The 17,546-nt window shown below is 47.0% G+C and overlaps 7 protein-coding genes across 7 annotated transcripts; 6 read left to right on the top strand and 1 right to left on the bottom strand.

Moving 5' to 3' along the window:
* The first annotated feature begins 965 nt into the window (after nucleotides 1–965).
* On the top strand, nucleotides 966–3,527 carry N7455_010911 (uncharacterized protein). Its single transcript, XM_040952966.2, has 4 exons — nucleotides 966–1,769; nucleotides 1,828–2,223; nucleotides 2,275–2,349; nucleotides 2,402–3,527. The coding sequence occupies exons 1-4, from the start codon at nucleotides 1,079–1,081 to the stop codon at nucleotides 3,202–3,204; spliced, it is 1,965 nt and encodes a 654-aa protein (XP_040816504.1). The 5' UTR covers nucleotides 966–1,078; the 3' UTR covers nucleotides 3,205–3,527.
* Nucleotides 3,528–3,617: 90 nt separating this feature from the next.
* On the bottom strand, nucleotides 3,618–4,511 carry N7455_010910 (uncharacterized protein; the record flags this gene model as incomplete). Its single annotated transcript, XM_040953061.1, has 1 exon — nucleotides 3,618–4,511. One exon carries the CDS (start codon nucleotides 4,509–4,511, stop codon nucleotides 3,618–3,620), a length of 894 nt encoding a protein of 297 aa, XP_040816477.1.
* A 2,121-nt stretch (nucleotides 4,512–6,632) lies between these two features.
* N7455_010909 (hydrophobin family protein) lies at nucleotides 6,633–7,159 on the top strand (the record flags this gene model as incomplete). The annotated part of the gene is made up of 2 exons (XM_040953085.2): nucleotides 6,633–6,957; nucleotides 7,011–7,159. The coding sequence occupies 2 exons, from the start codon at nucleotides 6,633–6,635 to the stop codon at nucleotides 7,157–7,159; spliced, it is 474 nt and encodes a 157-aa protein (XP_040816409.1).
* Nucleotides 7,160–7,625: 466 nt separating this feature from the next.
* N7455_010908 (SMI1/KNR4 family protein) lies at nucleotides 7,626–9,225 on the top strand (the record flags this gene model as incomplete). The annotated part of the gene is made up of 3 exons (XM_065606545.1): nucleotides 7,626–8,134; nucleotides 8,223–8,756; nucleotides 8,832–9,225. The coding sequence occupies 3 exons, from the start codon at nucleotides 7,626–7,628 to the stop codon at nucleotides 9,202–9,204; spliced, it is 1,416 nt and encodes a 471-aa protein (XP_065460508.1). The 3' UTR covers nucleotides 9,205–9,225.
* Nucleotides 9,226–10,790: 1,565 nt separating this feature from the next.
* On the top strand, nucleotides 10,791–12,539 carry N7455_010907 (MFS transporter; the record flags this gene model as incomplete). Its single annotated transcript, XM_040952933.2, has 6 exons — nucleotides 10,791–10,901; nucleotides 10,965–10,985; nucleotides 11,034–11,091; nucleotides 11,150–11,823; nucleotides 11,875–11,977; nucleotides 12,034–12,539. 6 exons carry the CDS (start codon nucleotides 10,791–10,793, stop codon nucleotides 12,537–12,539), a joined length of 1,473 nt encoding a protein of 490 aa, XP_040816452.2.
* A 414-nt stretch (nucleotides 12,540–12,953) lies between these two features.
* Nucleotides 12,954–14,168, top strand: N7455_010906 (agmatine deiminase family protein; the record flags this gene model as incomplete). Its single annotated transcript, XM_040953122.2, has 1 exon — nucleotides 12,954–14,168. One exon carries the CDS (start codon nucleotides 12,954–12,956, stop codon nucleotides 14,166–14,168), a length of 1,215 nt encoding a protein of 404 aa, XP_040816591.2.
* A 1,485-nt stretch (nucleotides 14,169–15,653) lies between these two features.
* N7455_010905 (type III PLP-dependent enzyme) lies at nucleotides 15,654–17,132 on the top strand (the record flags this gene model as incomplete). Its single annotated transcript, XM_065606544.1, has 4 exons — nucleotides 15,654–15,894; nucleotides 15,959–16,354; nucleotides 16,421–16,987; nucleotides 17,041–17,132. 4 exons carry the CDS (start codon nucleotides 15,654–15,656, stop codon nucleotides 17,130–17,132), a joined length of 1,296 nt encoding a protein of 431 aa, XP_065460507.1.
* Between the last annotated feature and the right edge of the window lie 414 nt (nucleotides 17,133–17,546).

Genomic DNA, 17,546 nt, shown 5'->3' with positions numbered 1-17,546 from the left:
CACAGTTGTCTCACAATAAATCTCTGCCCCACGCGACCTGGGATTTAGAAACAATTTATTATTCTTTAGCCTCGTCTCCGCTAGTTAATTTCTCATCTGCCTAGTTTATGACATTATTGTACTGCTTTCAAATACATTAGCCGGTTTTAGGTCAAAATGCTTCATGGGCAACTTCGGTCTAGTTCGATGGCACACACATTCGCTTTTTTGTACGTTGCAAAGTCAACTAAGAGATCCTTGCCTCATTCTATGCATATTACCATCTAGGTTTAGGAAATATATGTTTTGACAGGAAGCTTCACGATTGGACTAACATGGGTCCCCTGTCTCTAGGTAATGTACAATGTAGCGGTAACCACCCATGTCACAATGATATATTTAACAATTCAATAGGTGATCCTAAAATGACCATGGAATGAATTAACCTAGGTTTCTATCAATCAAAAACCTGTTCATCGCTATCCGAGAGACACGCGTACCTATGTAGTAGTTTGTACGATAGTTATCTTGCAAAGCACGTACATGTAGATCTACATGGGTTTTCTTCTGGTGACGTCCCATTATGATCCACGGAGATTGCCATCGCTGCATAAGGCACCTAGACACCTTGATTATCAGGCGACAGAAAAGCTTGTTACACCCGTAGTCCACTTGAGTAGCTTCTTGGCTACAAGTCAGGACTTGCCACTGTGCGGAGTACATATATACAATTGAACATCTAACCTTCAATATTGAAAAGAGACCCCTGAACAACAAAAAAACAAACAAATACAACATAAAGGTAGAAACCTTGGAATGCAAACCCAAGATCGACGGTTTAGTGTGATATTGAGGGACTGTGCGCTCCACTGACTCGTCACTGTGGAAAAGAAGGAAAAACAAGATTCGGGAACGGATGAGTCAGCCTTAGATTTAAACACCCCAGAGATCCAGAACATCTACGGACTGTTTTCCATGTGGACCGGAATGGGGGAGTTTCAGGTCCTTAGTTAACTTATATTTTCCTGTTAATATCTCGGGGGCTACTTGTATTGTGTGATCTTGTCCCCAACCTTCCGGAACTCGTCGCTCCAGCATTATGGATCGCATCGACCCGGTCGAGGACCCCAACGCCCCTAATGGGAACCCTCAGGGGACCCAACCCACAGGGCAACCCACGGAATCCGGCCCCGTCAGGCCAGCAGGTCCTGCCCCGTTGCGCACTCGAGGCGACTCACGGACGCGACGACCCAGTATTCGCCTGTCTCGCTTCCCATCTATCCCTTCAATAGACACCGTTAATCAACTGTCTCAACCCGAGGGTCAAGGTCAACCACCGTCTTTCGAGCCGCAGCCCATCAGATCCCCTGCCCCCAACGAAGAGGACGAGGCATGGCTGGCAAACCGACGGCGCAGCAACTCGGAGCCAAATCCGGGACGATGGTCGTCTCCCCCTCCCGATGTCCTCTCACGAGTGGCAACTCCCATGCGAATGATGCCTGTGACCGAGGAATCCTCACACCATAGTCCGACACTCCCATCTCCAGCGGCGATATTGCCTGGTCGAGAGGCTCATTCCGACTGTGAACCTGATCTAGAGCAAGGCGAGACCCCTCCCCAACTAGCGCGACCGGCGGGTCGGCTTCGGCGAACTAGCCAAGCTGCGTTGAATCGCTTTACTCGAAACCGTGCATCCACGGTGACGGGAGCTGCACCGACTCTAGGCACACAGGAGGAGCAACGGCAGAATGAGTATGGATCCCACGTGGTCGACGTGCTGGACGTGATCGGTAAGAATTGATGCCAAGTGTGATACAGAAACCATGATTTTAACTTACCCGAATCTAGATCCCGAGGTCTCTGCGCTTTCCACTCTCACCAATGTCCAAAACTCTCTCTTTGTGCCGAATCTGGGTGGGTTCATCAATCGCATGCCTACCTATACGATTACACGGCCACAATATTCCTCGGATGAAGAACAAGGAACTACAACCGACGAAAATGAACCACCCGAGGGCGACAAAACTAAACAGCGACCGCCTTTAGAACAATTCCAATCATTCACGAGTATGTCCTCGGCGTTGCGAGGTCCCAAATATGCCGTTCTCCCAGAAGGACAGGGACTTGACGGATGGACCAGAGAAGACTACGCAGAACTCAATGATCATGTTCGACATATGCTTCACTCTCGGCGGTCCAAGTTCAAACGGTCCATGAAAGGATTTAGGCAGTACATACGGAAACGTGAGTGATACTCTCCGCCAAGACGTCTTGCTTAATACTAATCTTACCTAGCCCTCGGCTTTCTTGTAACTCTCTACGCAACTTTGATCACCCTGTTCGGTCTGGCCTGGGTTCTTTTCTTGATTGGTGAGATCTCTTGGTCCGACACTTTTGGCTAATATGCTAACAGCCGCTCCAGGTTGGATCAATGTCGGTGGAAAACAAAGTTATGTTGTCAATGTCATCGATAACGTTTTGGTTGCCCTGTTCGCTATCATGGGTGATGGGCTAGCTCCTTTCCGCGCTGTGGATACATATCATATGGGTTTCATTGCCCATTATACATTCTTGTCGTGGAAGGTTCGTCGGAAGCGGGCCCTGCCAGGCCTCAAGGACAAAAATGATCTTCCATCGAAGCCAGAGAAGGACGTCGACATTGAATTTGGCGATATGGCCAAGGAAGACGTACATGAATTCTCTGTCCTCGATGCTCGCCAACAGTTGCGATTGATGCATCACCAAAATAAGTTCGCGAAGTCGCATACTTTCTATAAACCGCACGAAACCATGACCCACCACGCCTTCCCTCTACGCTTGCTTATCGCTATTGTCGTCATCCTCGACTGTCATTCTATACTCCAAATGGCTCTTGGTGCCTGCACCTGGAGTATGGAGGACCCCGAAAAGCGGCCATTCGCTCTGACGACGGTTATTCTTTGCTGCTCCATCACCTGTAACATCACGGGTGGTGTGATGATCATGATTGGTGATCGGCGAACCCGAAAGAAGGATGTTGTTGAACGGCTCTTCCGCCAACAGCTGACTGAAGAAGCCATGAGGAAGATGGAAAAGAAGAAGATCAAGGACGAGCGCCGCAGTGCTCAGATCGAGCGATCGAGTGCCCAAATCGAGCGGTCTAGTGCCCAAATAGAACGGTCGAGTGCGCAGATTGAGCGGTCTAGCGCTCAAATTGACCGCCCAATGCCGTATGGCGGCACCTGATCACAGCAATTTCAATGTCCTCACTTACGAATGTCATGACATGGGCATTAAGAACTTTGGTCTAGCTGTGTCAAAGCATTTCTTTAATTTGCCCCACCTGTACAGCTTGTGGTTGTTTTATATATGCTAGGTGCGGAGTTTCATTGGATCTCATATAGGGATAATATTTGCTTTCTGTGATTTTGTTCTCTGGCCTACGGTGGCGTTTTGCTTTTAGCTGATACAATTCAATGGTTTGTGGTTTTTGGCACATAAGGTTGATCTCTGAATACGACCGATCATCTGGATACTTCGTGCAAAATAAGTGAAACTCTTCAGCCATGCATTCAATATAGATATAAACGATATAACCACCATTCTTTCGCACAACGAAAGATGCATAATTCTCATGAGATCAAGAAAAGCCCAGTACCTCAAGTAGTGATAGTAACCTTCTCCCCAACCCATTTCTCTCCACCACCCTTAACAATCTCCTCAAATATCCACTCACCAACTAGAGCCCGTGAAATCGTATACCCAATAGCAGGAGCCTTCTCCGTCCCGACCCTCACTTTCTCCAGTCCCACCCCTTCACCCCCTTTCTCCCCCTCAGCCACAGGAACCAGATGATCCCCCGTCAAAAAGCTAGGCCTCACAACAACAACTCCAGCAGCAAGCACTCCAGCATGTCCCAACCCAACCTCCTTATCAAGCAATTTCTCCATCTGCAGCTTATCCGCGTGGGGAATCGGCAAGAGCACAGAGTACATAGGTCTGAACCAGAACGGTACATCCTTATTACCAGGCAAATGCCCCGTCGTCGAAATTACAGTGACCCTTGGTGCAACAGCACGATACGCCTGGAACGAAGCAAATCTGTCAGAAGCAATCTTCGCCAGCGCCTCCAGCAGCGTGCTTGTCGTCTGTTCTGTGATATGCGGGTTCGAGAGCTGAATATGCGGCAATGCAGGCATGCGCATCTGAGTCTTTGCGCATTTTGATTCCTTGGTAAAGGCCATTGTTGGTGCGCCGCCTAGGCCGGAAATTATGCTTGTTACGAGAGTACAAGCGCCATTGGGTGCGTTCTTGGGGGTGGAGTCGATGATGAGGGTTTTCATGATGCTTTCCACATCTGTCGCGTCGCCTTCGATTATCTCCAGCTGGCGAGATAGAATTTCCTCTGTTATACCAGGCTGGGAGAGGAGCAGCGCTGTGAGTTTTGATGGAGTGCGGGCTAGGGCTCTGGCGTTGTAGCCGTTGAGAAGGGTGTAGGTCAGGCAGACGTTGGCGCAGCCGCCGGTTGCTCCGAAAAAGGCGATTGTTGTCATTTTGAGGATGCGCTGGTGTGTAGAATTTATAATTCAAATTGTAGATTGTAGATTGGAGCTTAGGGTTTGCTTGTATTGTAGAGCTTGAGATGGATTGAGATGGTGATGATTTCTAAGAACCCTAAGGATTCATGGGTCCTTTATACTAGTAATCGGTATACACCATCCTTTAGGCGGATTCATATTGACCCTTGGATATCTTTCCGTCGCCGATTCGGCCTAACAGCAAAGTGAGGTTATAGTATGCCTACGATGATAGAGTGTGGCCGTGTAGTCTAAGCCCGGCACAACTGGCGTACGCTAGGCTGGAAGTGGTTTAGTGGCGGACGAACATCCCACCGATGCGGGTGAACTACTGCTCCATTGACGCCCATCAATGATCAATGATCTATCTAGATTGCTAAAAATATATGAATGGAAATAAGTAGTGTAGTTTTTAATCCTTGTAAGCATATGATATTTAAAGAGTTAAATGTGTGTGTGGATTAATATCTATGGTTTTGGATGTTTTGTTCGAGATATATATCTAGATCAATAGTACGGCACACATCAAATATTGGAACTATGATGATTGGGTATATTCTTAGATTGTAGTCTATAGGCACATACTTACATAGAACAATATTCATTAATCCCTAAAAACCAAGCGATATGTCTCCCTCACTATGAGATTTAGCTCAAACAATTCCCAAGTTCTAGATCTAAACCGAACAAGGTCTACTTCCTACGTAACTGTACATTGCAACCATTCAAAAATTTCCATACAACATACAACATACAACATACATTGTTACATTGTAGACAGACATCGGAAAATATTTCTTGAATGGGGAATAGCCGTAGTTCAGTTAAGACAAGGTACAGTTTGGGCTACTCACTACTGCTGACCCGTTTACAGTAAGTATAGCTACACTTCGGCTTCCTCCAAATACCAATTATAATTTCGTTGGAATTTCACCCAAAATATTATTGCCCTGATCATAGCCCCTGAAGCGTTCGATCTAGACTAAACCCGACCAAGAGAACAAGCTGAAGACCCATATGTTGCAGTTTCAACGAACACTAACATCCAATCCCTGTGAAGCTTTCATTTCGCATCGAGAAAGGAGAGTGTAGATCAGCAGTTGCCCATCGTAACATCACATGTTATGCCTGAGAGCAGGGTGAAAAATCCGGACTAATCAGGATCGACATGGGTCGGGCGATCTCGAATTCCCTGGGATTGAGAGATAGGTGGACGGTGGATCCAAGTATGGATAAGAGACAGTAATTTAATAGGATTTCAAACTATAATGTAGGTACGAGTGCAAAGAGACAATGAGGTCTTAAGTGCCGCGAACACACGCTGCTTTAATATTGACTGGAATGAAAATAACGTGCATGGTATCGGATACTTTCTGCCATGACGGCGCCCCCAAACGCCTCAAAACGCCTCAAAACGCCTCCCAGGTCTGATAACCAGCGCCACAGAGATCAAGTGGTCATATTTCTGTGCAGGGGCAGTATTTGAAACTGTAGGGAATCCATCGGGGATCATGGTAGGGGCTGCCCATGCCCTGATCACTTCTAGAAGGACCCTGAATCCGGATGTCTCACTTACAACGTATGAGTATGGTCTATGCTCGTTTAATTTGAGACCCATGTGAGGCTCGCAGGGTTAGAAAGTATGTAAGCCCAAATGTGGATATCCCAGGACTGAACCAGGGTGTAGGGTAGCCTTGACGGATACCGTTGACAGGGCGGAATGCAGGGCCCATGCATATCAGGAGCCAAGGGGGAGAATCTCATTGACTGTTAAATTCCGGAATCGAAAAGGGGCCAATGATATTGCTAGGAGGTAGAGATCGTCGGGACAAGCTCGGGATTAAACCCTTGCATGTTGCATTCCACAAGCAAAAATGGGAGGGTTGCTTTTGGCCTTCACTATGAACACTGGTAGATCACCTCTTGCCCAAACACTGTGAATTCGAAGATAAAAGGCGAGGAATAAGTCGCTCTCTCTGTTTCTTTTATCCATCAGCTCTCTACTTCTCTGCCTTTCTCATCCTTCTATCTTCCAAACCTCCCAAAACACCTTTTTATATTTTAAAGATTTTAATCTTTCAATACCCTACCTTCAAGATGCAGTTCACTCTCTCCACCGTTGTCCTCGCCTTCGCCGGCCTCGCCGCTGCCATGCCCGCTGAGAACGTCGCCAATGGTGTCCAGCACCAGAACGGCGGTGCTCCCCGCTTCCCCGTTCCCGACAACCTGACTGTCAAGCAGGCCCAGGCCAAGTGTGGTGACCAGGCTCAGCTCTCTTGCTGCAACAAGGCCACCTACGCCGGTGACACCACCGACATCAACTCTGGCATCCTCGCCGGTACCCTCTCCAACCTGATCGGCGCTGGCTCCGGTGCCGACGGTCTCGGTCTCTTCAACCAGTGCTCCAAGCTCGATGCTCAGAGTAAGTTATATTACCCAATATATTTGCTGGCTCTATTTCTAACCTCCCTCCAGTCCCCGTCCTCATCGGAGTCGGTGTCCAGGATCTGCTCAACCAGAACTGCAAGCAGAACATCGCCTGCTGCTCCAACTCCCCCTCCACCGCCAGCGACGACCTCGTCGGCGCCGGTCTTCCCTGTGTTGCCCTTGGCTCCATCCTCTAAGCGTATCGCTTTGGAATCAGTCAGCTTTGCACCACGGAAAAGTTACAGGAGCTTTGTGGGACACTTTGTTTCTGCACTTGTTAGTTCGTCTGTTTGAGAATGTTTGCAGTGTGATTCTTTTATAGAAGTCCTATTATCTCACCTAATATATAAACTTTGGACCTTCTCTTTACTCCTAAGCTATTCCCACTGTGAAAGGTTTGTACACGGATCTAGTAACTTCTCGTCGACAAACCCACAGATACTCCAACTATCGTAGCCCCCAATGCACATCCCGTCCACTAAACCACATCAGGACAGGGTGGACTAGGCAGCACTAGGCGCTCGCCTTGGCATCGACCAAACCTAACTCACACATCACTCCATATAAAAGCTACCATCCCTAGACCCTGTAGAATCAATCTCTGCTTTTTAAATTATCTGAGAATCCCAAAATATCTTGGAGTTCCCCGGCCCTACCCATGACATGTCTATCCAATGGACAGACCACTGGGAAGCTAAATCTCACCAAACACTCCCACGGTTAATCAGATCCTACATCGACAAAGAAGACTTCTCATACGCCGTCTGTGATATCTTGCGTTTAACAGAACTTCTGATCCTGTCCAGCCACTTCACCGAGGCCCATTTGATCGCCTCGGCGGTATTTAGATTGGTAAAAGATTTCGAATTCACCGACAAGGGCGAAAACCTAGACTTTGAGATATCAACTCCTACCACTCTACAGATTTTCTGGGATGTGCACAAATCCACCTTCCCCCAACCCAGGAGGGCACCATGCTCTGATCGAGAAACCCGTGAAACCTGGATAACCCAACAGCAATGGGGAAAATACCGGGAATGCACCCGTACGGGCTGGATGCTTCAGCACGTTGGACTCGCCGAGCCAGAGAACCCTTCTTCTATTTGGCGCGAGACAGACGATCCAGCCATGCTGGCGATGTGTGCGCGACTACTCGCGAAAACAACCGTCCCGTGTACTTATCCGCCCGACAATTTAGCACGGGAAGCACTCGAGGTCGTGCAGAAACTCTATGCAACACCGGATACACCGAGGGAAGAGTGTGGGTGGGGGCCTGAAAAGGGAAAAAAAACATTCATATTTACTATACCGGCGGTTGGCCGTTGAGCTCACGATTCGCTCGGGGGAATTGCAAACGGCGGCGGATATCCTTGGCCAAGGGCTAAGACGGGATTTATTTACTAATGGGGGTGAATTGGGAGATTTTTTGATGGTGCCTGGTATCTACGATGTTTTGCCTCTATTAGCCCGCGGTGGGAAGGAAAGTAATCCTTTCTTCATTCCCAAAGAAGATGCAGTGGTTATAGTGAGGGAGATAACTGCTGCGCTGGAGCTACGGGCTGAGCATGGGAGACAGTGGGCATTGCATCCATCTAAGGTTGGATGGAGGGAGTTGTTGGATCGACTCGCTGAGGGGGCATGGAAAGTCAACCGCAAAGAGTATCAGTCCATGGGGATACAGAGTGCCAAGGATATCTTGTACGACCCTGCCTCAGAGGAGGAGATCACGGCGGCCGAAGAGAAAGTCGGTGAGCTACCCGCTGATTTCAAAGAGATGGTTCGATTGGCGAACGGGTAAGTATTGCAAACCTAATTGCCTGCGGAAATGACACCTATGTCATCGAGGCCATAACTGACTAGATCGTCTAGATTCATGGGCGGCTGGCACTTCTTCGCAGGTGGTATAGCGGGAATTCAACATATTACCACAGAGGGAGACGGCAATGCAGACATTGGCTATGAGCATTACGAAGATGAGCTGGGAGACATTGATTATAAAATGATCCAACTTGAGCCCGGCACTGAATGCGATTCATTCGATCATTTCATTGTTCCTCCTGAATATTGGAAGGAAGGCAAGGCGCAGGCGAGAAAGGAAGTCAAAGACGGCGAGTATCAGTACTGGCATTGGGCGTTTTGGTCAGGGAGTGGAATCCGTCACTGGGACTCTGTGCGGGATTTTGTTTGTAGCTGCGTGGAGGAGGTAGAAGAGATGATTGAGAACGGTGAAGAGGAGGAATAGGAACAAAACCCAGATATGGATTATCTGGAGGAGGTTGATGGCAACGCACGGTAGTCTCTAACTGCTAGCGCGATAGTTCAGATTTTTGCTGCAGTACATTTTGCAATATGAGTATTGGAATTTCTTCAGTCAGACGGTATACATAGAAAAGTCTCTTGCACAAAGTATGCTTTTTTTTAAACGCCTTCGTATACATCTAAACGACATCTAAAAGACATGATAAGGCCGCATAGGCGGCCGACTATTCTTGTTTATCATGAATCCAATGACTTTTGCCTTTGTCGAGAGTGAATTTCCTGGCGACAGCGCCAACTAGTAAGTGACTTCAAATTAAGACCCTTAACACTCAGCTAATTAATGTTAGAAAGAGACTAACGTCTCTTCCAACTGCTAATCCACATTCTTATGTGATGCCGAACTACAAAGTAGGATCGAAGCTCAGAAAATAACCTTTTGATTGGTTCCAAGGTTGAGGCTTGCGGCTCCTCTTCTCGGGATCCACTTGCAGTTACAGTTTGTTGAGACGGGGAGAGATATTTGCTTCATATCATGACATATTGGCCGCGACAGATGGAATCAAAGATAGAGCCTATTTTTTTCACGGACATGGAGCTCAAGTTTATCGTGCGGTTTCTAAGAGGAAGTGGCAGCCAAGCAGCCAAGCAGTCAGGAAGTTGATAGAGGGTACGGAAGAGCCAGGAGAGGAAGAAAAGAGAGCCTGCCATGTTGTGACCAAAGACCTACAGGTCAGATTTGATACTATGTTATTGGAATAGGAAGAGTGAGATTGCAAGATTTGCCATGGCCAAATTTGGTCGACTACCCGAGTTCACAGCCTTGGTTATACAGGCGTACTATATTTTATTGTCGCATTGCAGGTGGTTGAACATGATTGCAAGTTATCTCAGCCCAGCATATAAAGAAGCCTGAGTAACCATCCAAGGAAACACTGTGTAGTTTAATTTTTTTGCCAAGCTATGTATGCCATCATCGCCTTTCACGGAGTTGGTTTGTGTTACATATGTGGACATTTATGAAGACATCTGTCCAACCTGGGATTCCGACGGCTTCCCTTTGAATTGCTGCATTCGACTTGATAATATCTCAAGAGTTGGATCGTTTAGCCCCCAGCTATTATACCATTTCTATCTGTGGGTCTGATTTGTGGGGAGCATGAGCATTTCCATTGCCGCAACGATTTCCTCCACCAAACATTTGAGATTTTTGCTAGGCATCTGTATTTGTTGTCAAATCCTTATACTATACAGCGAAATTAACGTCATCCACACATCTAAGCCACAGCGTCCCAGAGATCAGCAGTGATCCGAGGATCTCCCTTACAGCGTCTAGCGCAAAACCTGATTGCAAATGCAGCTACAATTGAACACATCGCCCCTCTTAACGAGAATCTTTACCCAATCGCGACCGTTAATGATTAGGTTTTGGACTGCATACAGAAAAAGTAAACATTAAGGAGAACAAGCCCACCTATCCGACTTTTCGAAGTCGAATCTTCCGCTTCAACTTCCAGCCTCACACCGTCTAAAATATCAACTCAGCACGGTGGTTGAGCCGGGTCACTGATTATGACTTGGTCGAAGCCGTTTTTGAAGCTTCGCGACCAGCGACCGTGGCTGTTGCCGCTGAGGTCGTCACAATCCTTCATAGTGACGACGATTTCTCTGTCAATGTTCACGGTATCCTCCCCGCCCCCTTGATGTTCAAACAAAGTAAACCCCCGCTAATTAAATCCCATATAGGATCTCTTTCTTTATGCTATGGTACAAATTTTCTGACTAAGATCTTTGATCCTTACCTGACCGCTGCAGATTGTTCCTATCATGCCCCAGGCACTAGTTTCACGAGCCGGAGTAGCATTCGAAGATAGTACGAAATATTTACGAAGATAGATACTCATTTACTAATAACCATCTTCATTTGATAGGAGAATATTGGAACAGCGTCCTACTCATCTCTGAAGCCGTCTCGGCACTTACATGCTGTCCTATATTTGGATACATGTTAGATATCTCCGGAACACGACAGGGCCCATATCTATCTGGACTCGTGCTATTGTTTGCATCTATGGTCATTTTGACAGCTTCACATTCAGTGACATGGTATATCATCGCCAGAGTGCTCCAAGGCGCAGCAACGGCAATGGTTTCAGTAGCTGGTCTTTCAATTGTGACAGATGCAGTAGATAGAACGAGTCTTGGACAAATGATTGGATATCTCGGCACCGCCATGACACTGGGATTTATGTCTGGTCCACTACTCGGTGGACTGGTTTACCAAGTTGGAGGATTCTATGCCGTTTTTGGTATGGCGTTTGGAATCATTGCTCTTGACTTCTTTCTTAGACTCGCCGTTGTCGAGAAGAGAATTGCTGAACGTTGGCTGTGTCTTACTGATGGCGAGCGGCCAAGTCAGGAGAATGGTTATATTCCCGAGCAGCCGCCATATGGAGCTCTAGAGACTATAACCAATAGCAGTCAGACCGTCACGGAAATTTCTAAGAGTACTTTTGCGCTTGGCAAACTTTTAAAGCAGCCACGGATTCTTATTAGCCTCTGGGCAGTTATAGTCGCGGCTCTTGTGGTCTCGGCATTTGATGCGGTATGGAATTCAGTCTTTTGTATTGGAATTACACTGACAATGCCTTTATAGACACTCCCAGTCTTTGTGGAGAACACATTCCACTGGAATGTTCTAGGCGCAGGTCTGATATTCTTGCCAGGTGCTGCAGCGGCCGTTTTCCAACCATTTTTCGGTACGCCGATATCATATCATCATACTCTAATGCATGATCCTGACTTGCTTTTCTAGGATTTTTATCTGACCGCCTTGGAACGAGAGTCATTACATTTGCAAGCTTTGCCATTCTAGCCCCAAGTCTGATCTGTCTTCGTTTTGTTAAGGAAAACTCACCATCCCACATAGGCCTTCTTTGTGTGATTCTGGGTCTTGTTGGAATGTGCATCGACTTAAGCGAGCCGGCCTTGATAGTGGAGATGCAGCGTGTTCTGGATGACATGGAAGCTGGAGACCCTGGGGTCTTTGGGAGCAGAGGTGCCGTGGCTCAAGCTTTTAGTTTAGAGAATATGGCCCATTTTGGCGGGTTGGCATTAGGGCCTATGGTAGGTGGGTTTGTGGAGTACCGGTACGGGTGGAAGATCATGACTCTTGGGCTGGGAATTCTTTCTGCAGTTACTGCTATGCCTATGTTATGGCTTAGTGGTCGCATGGAAGAGATCTCCTGGACTGAGTCTGCAGATGAAGAGATGGAACGTGAGCCCCTGCTGACGGAACAGCATGCGTCAGGCTGTATATAGTAGCACCAAGGGCCTTTTTATTGCATATATTTTGACGCCATGACAAGTCAGCTCAGGTAGATTTAGTATCCTTTCGCATCACTACAGGTGAAGTTTGGCTGTCAGGTCATTTGAGTATTTAGTATTGGAATAGAGGTCTTGCGCTATATGTATTATTCTTGAAATATCTCTCTGGGCTGGTTGCTTTTTAGTGAACCCGAAAACCCGCTGTATCGCGGTGATTTAATGGGGAAATAACGCTTTGTACCAAGAACACAACTTGACTGTTGTGAGTAACGTTGAAGTAGTCATTGTTACACCAAGCAGATAACGTACGAGAATAATGAGGACCAAGGCAACCGAATTGCATCTTCAAAAAGGAGAGAAACTCCAGCTTGACATGAGAATGGTGATAATCCACAGGTGACTATGAACATGATGCTTTTCGAGCGATTCTGCAAATTGCTGTCGAATCTCTATACCACCACACGTACCTGGCTCCAACCATCTGATGCCAGCAGCGATGAAATCAAAGTTCAACAAGGAAGCTACATCTTCCCAGCAGAGTCAGAGCCCCACGAAGCGACAATCATGGGGTTACCATCTCGATGTTCCCTGCCCCCCGATCAATTTGATGCTATGTGCAATGAATTAGCTCAACTAGCGGCGGCAATAACCGAGTTCGAACCAGTTCGGCTGTACGTGAGGCCCGAAGAAATCCAATTGGCCGAGTCCCTAGTCAAGACTTTTGTGAAAGACGCATCAAAAATATCCATTATCCCGTGTCCAATCAACCACTGCTGGGTACGCGACACAGGTCCAGTCTACGTGCGCGACAGGACAGGAGCATTCCCACATCAACGCTTCGCAATCAATTTCCGGTTCAATGAATGGGGTGGGAAGAAACCCGAAGACGACGGAGTTTGCTGGGGTCAGCAATGGCCCTTGATGGACGAGAAAGCACTACAGGAAAACACAGATTTTGCGCGGTGGGTAATCGAGCACGACCGCGAGCCCAGCCCCGTTACGCAGATCGAGACTTCAATTCGCGCCGAGGGCGGTGGTCTTGTTACAGACGGTGAAGGAACCCTACTCATCACGGAGAGTAGCATTGTATGTGATGTGCGCAACCCAGGGATGTCCAAGGGCGAGATCGAGACGGAGTTGAAGCGGGTGCTCGGTATTGAAAAAGTGATATGGTTTCCTGGGCGGCGCAATGTCGACATTACCGACGTGCATATGGATGCTGAGGCGAGATTCGTGCGCCCTGGTATCATCGCTTACTCTAAACCCCATGCCATTGCGATTGACCTGTGGAAAGAGTTGTCTACGGAGATCCGAGAGATTCTAGACTGTGAGACAGACGCTAAGGGTCGGCGCCTGCAGATCCACACTATTGAAGAACCTGACCCACGAGGCTTGGTGAAATCCGATCACGATGAACTAGCGGCCAGTTATGTGAATTTCTATTTTGTTAATGGAGGTTTGATAATCCCCAAATTTGGTGACGGAGAAAGGGATCAAAAGGCTTTGGAAATGTTTCAGCGGTTGCTACCTGAGCGGGTGATTCGGCAGGTATATGCCAACGCCATTCCCCTTACTGGTGGGGTGCTTCACTGCGTCACTCAGCAGGTTCCTGCAATGAAGTGAGGTCCAATGGGTTCAAGGACGTGGCATTGTGGGGGAGAACACTTGACTTCCCACTGAAAAATAAGATCGGTTTTCAAAGCTTTGTCAACGTGCATACATATTTAGGTCTGAGAATAGATTCTGACTCAGACATTGCACCGCATAGATGCTATTGAGGATGTATTTGGACTCATGGATATTCCATTTCCCGGTCATTCTGACTTTAACTAGTCCGCTGAAACTAAAATCTTCCGGGGTTTGAAAAAGCTCCCAAGTGGAGGATTCCAATGTTATATGTTATAAAGAACAGTCATCTACGGAGTATAGACAGCTGACTACCCCAAAGGTCACAGCCCCGTAGATCTTAATTTCCATGAAAGAAGCAAATATGCAAGTAAATCCTAGAGTTCAAGACCTCCGAAGGTCGACATGTATTGCATGGTGCATTCGATGTGTAACAGTATAATTGCCCGACAAAGCCGAGAAATACAGTGAAGGGAGAAAGATCGAGGCCCTAGCGGGATAATCTGGGGGTGAAAGAACCGAAAACAACTCATCTGACTCCAAAAGACTCCAAAGGAATGGAACTTCAAATTGTGGACATTTCCTTTTTTGTGCTTTTTGTACTTCAGCTGCGCCTCCATAGATCGGCGCATCACAGGCAAGTTAAGTGGTTCCTGCATGTTCAAACTTGAATTGAATTGGTATGACATAAAAAAAAGGATTGATGCAATTGATGCGTTGCTATTTTGTAGATTCTCTTATTTCATAGAGATATTAGTCCAATATTTAGTTCAACATATCCCGGGGAATATCAGTCTCAGCATTTCAGCTTTACATTCGAAGCATACTATTACCAACATCCTGGTCGCACTACTCAGATATTTAGTGCAGTGATGACCTGGATGTACCTGTGTGTACTTGTGTGATGTTACCTTGTTACCTCGACCCCCGTTCATGCATCCAACTCCACGCCCTCACTCATCGAGTCTCCACAATCCACATAAATAGTGTTGAGCTGATCACATTCGTTATATGGAGTACTAAGTACCCAATATCGAAGCAGGATTGCCTCAATCGACCGATCTAGTCACTGATTGATCGTCTTCATCCCATGCACATAATATGCAAAGCCCTAGAACACACACGTCAACTTGTTTCAACAAAAATATAATTGGCTCTCTCACAGTTTAACTGGGGAAGTGAGGTCTTTATCCCGTGCGACTTGTTGCTTATTCCTTTCCGTGAGATCCAACGTAATGCAGAGTTTCAATTGCGTGCAAAAACTTGCCTTTTAATGGCGTTTGTTCACCTGTTAGTTCATCCCGAGCCTCTTTAAACGATCGATCCGCACGGTGTCCACCGAAGCGCACAGTACATCTTTCCAAAAGGACCTATATACTTCAGGGATTTGTATTATAGTCCGACGTATGTTTTGTAATGTTGTTTCAGTTACAAAACTCTCCATTTACCACAGTTCTTCTCAATCGACTACTCTCCACAGTCATGGCTCTCCTCCCTGCTCCTAGTGAAACTGTGACCACGGGCAAAATCATACATGCCACCGGATATCGAAATCCCTCACCAGATGAGCTGGTCGATCTCGCAATTGAGAGTCACATTGCCCGTATAGCCAAACGCTCTGTGGTTGGTGGCGATGAATCATTCTTCATCGCAGATTTGGGCCAGATACTTCGACAACATCGTCGTTGGACTCAGCATATGCCCGCCGTACGACCGTATTATGGTATATTACCCCATTCTATCATGTTCCCATTTTTAAAACAGAAAATTAACATTTTTTCCTGCAGCGGTCAAATGCAATTGTGACCCAACCTTCCTCAAAGTTCTTGCAGAACTGGGGACGGGGTTTGACTGTGCGTCCATTGAAGAGGTGCGCGCAGTTCTCAGTCTCGGCGTAGATCCAGCCCGGATTCTGTTCGCCAATCCATGCAAAGCACCCGCCGCTGTAGCCTTTGCACGCGAGGTTGGCGTCTTGCGAACAACATTTGACAATATCGACGAATTGGATACCATCAAGGCACACATGCCAGAAGCTCAGCTGTTACTTCGTATCTATGCAAATGACGAGGGTGCTTTCATTTGTCTGGGCGAAAAGTTTGGTGCGCAGTTGGATACGACCGAGGAGCTTCTTTCAAGAGCTTGGGAGCTTGGAATGAACGTGATTGGTGTCAGCTTTCATGTTGGTAAGTACTTAGATACTTCTGGTCTTTTATAGCTGGTCATAATTATTGACCATGCGGAACTATTAGGGACGGGTGCTACCAACCCAGCATCATTTTGCAAGGCCATCAAAGATGCACGTCTGGCCTTTTCACAAGCTGAACGTTTAGGTTTCCACCCCAAAATTCTCGATATCGGTGGCGGCTTTCAAGACGATTGCTTTGAGTCTATGGCCCCCATTATCCGAGACGCAATTGGGTCCGAGTTTCCAGCTGGTATCACAACGATCGCAGAACCAGGTCGGCTTTTTGCTCGTAGTGTGTATACTCTTGTATGTCGAGTGATTTCACGTCGTCGTCAGCTTGGGAGTGCGGCTCGGTCTGGTGTTCCAGACATGCTTTATCAAAATGATGGCATATACGGAAATTTTATGAATGTGATTATGGAGAAAGAGACAATGGTTCCTTATTTGGTCAAGAGTAAGAAGGCCAGGGGTTTGTTGCATAAACCAAAATCAGGGGATGCTTTGCAAGTAACAGATCATCGGTACTCGATCTGGGGACCTACATGTGACAGCACCGATTGTGTTGTGCGCGAGGTGACGCTTGATTCTGAAGTCAAGATTGGAGATTGGCTCAAATATAAGAACATGGGAGGTGGGTATCACCATTTCATTCTTGGAATTTCAACAGAACTGATGGAGTTCCAGCATATACAAGTACCACGGCCACCCAGTTCAATGGCTTCAGCAGCACCTACGACACGTTTTATGTCAACAGTGAAACGTTGCCTGGCTATTAGCTGGTGTCCTGCAGAGGATTTTGGTGGTCTCGAAGCCATTGGTATGGGAGTGGCTCAGTCTCTCGCTCGAAAAGCCCATTGTGGATAAGTTGCAAATGAGATGATATATGACATGGCATATCAACGGTGTCTAAAACAAAAAAAAGGGCAAATATAGCTGTGGCCCATGTGACTGACGGCTTGTTGAGCATGTTGACAGGTCCGGGGCCGGTGCAACCGGAAAACATGTGGTTAGCAGCACTTGAGGAATTTGATCGCTTACACGATCTCCTGAAAATTTGAAGTGTAAATCGATGAATAGCCTGCATTCATTCAGCTTGAGCGCGCACCCTCTTGCATATATCTATACCGAAAACCATAGAGTCCATAACTATAATAGTAGGATAACCGAGCCCATCCAAAAGAAAACAATAA

The sequence above is a fragment of the Penicillium solitum genome (genome assembly GCF_028829755.1).
Source record: "Penicillium solitum strain IBT 25940 chromosome Unknown utg000008l_segment0_segment0, whole genome shotgun sequence".
NCBI lineage: Eukaryota > Fungi > Ascomycota > Eurotiomycetes > Eurotiales > Aspergillaceae > Penicillium > Penicillium solitum.
The sequence above is the reverse complement of the archived record's forward strand: the minus strand, read 5'-3'. Positions and strand labels throughout refer to the sequence as shown.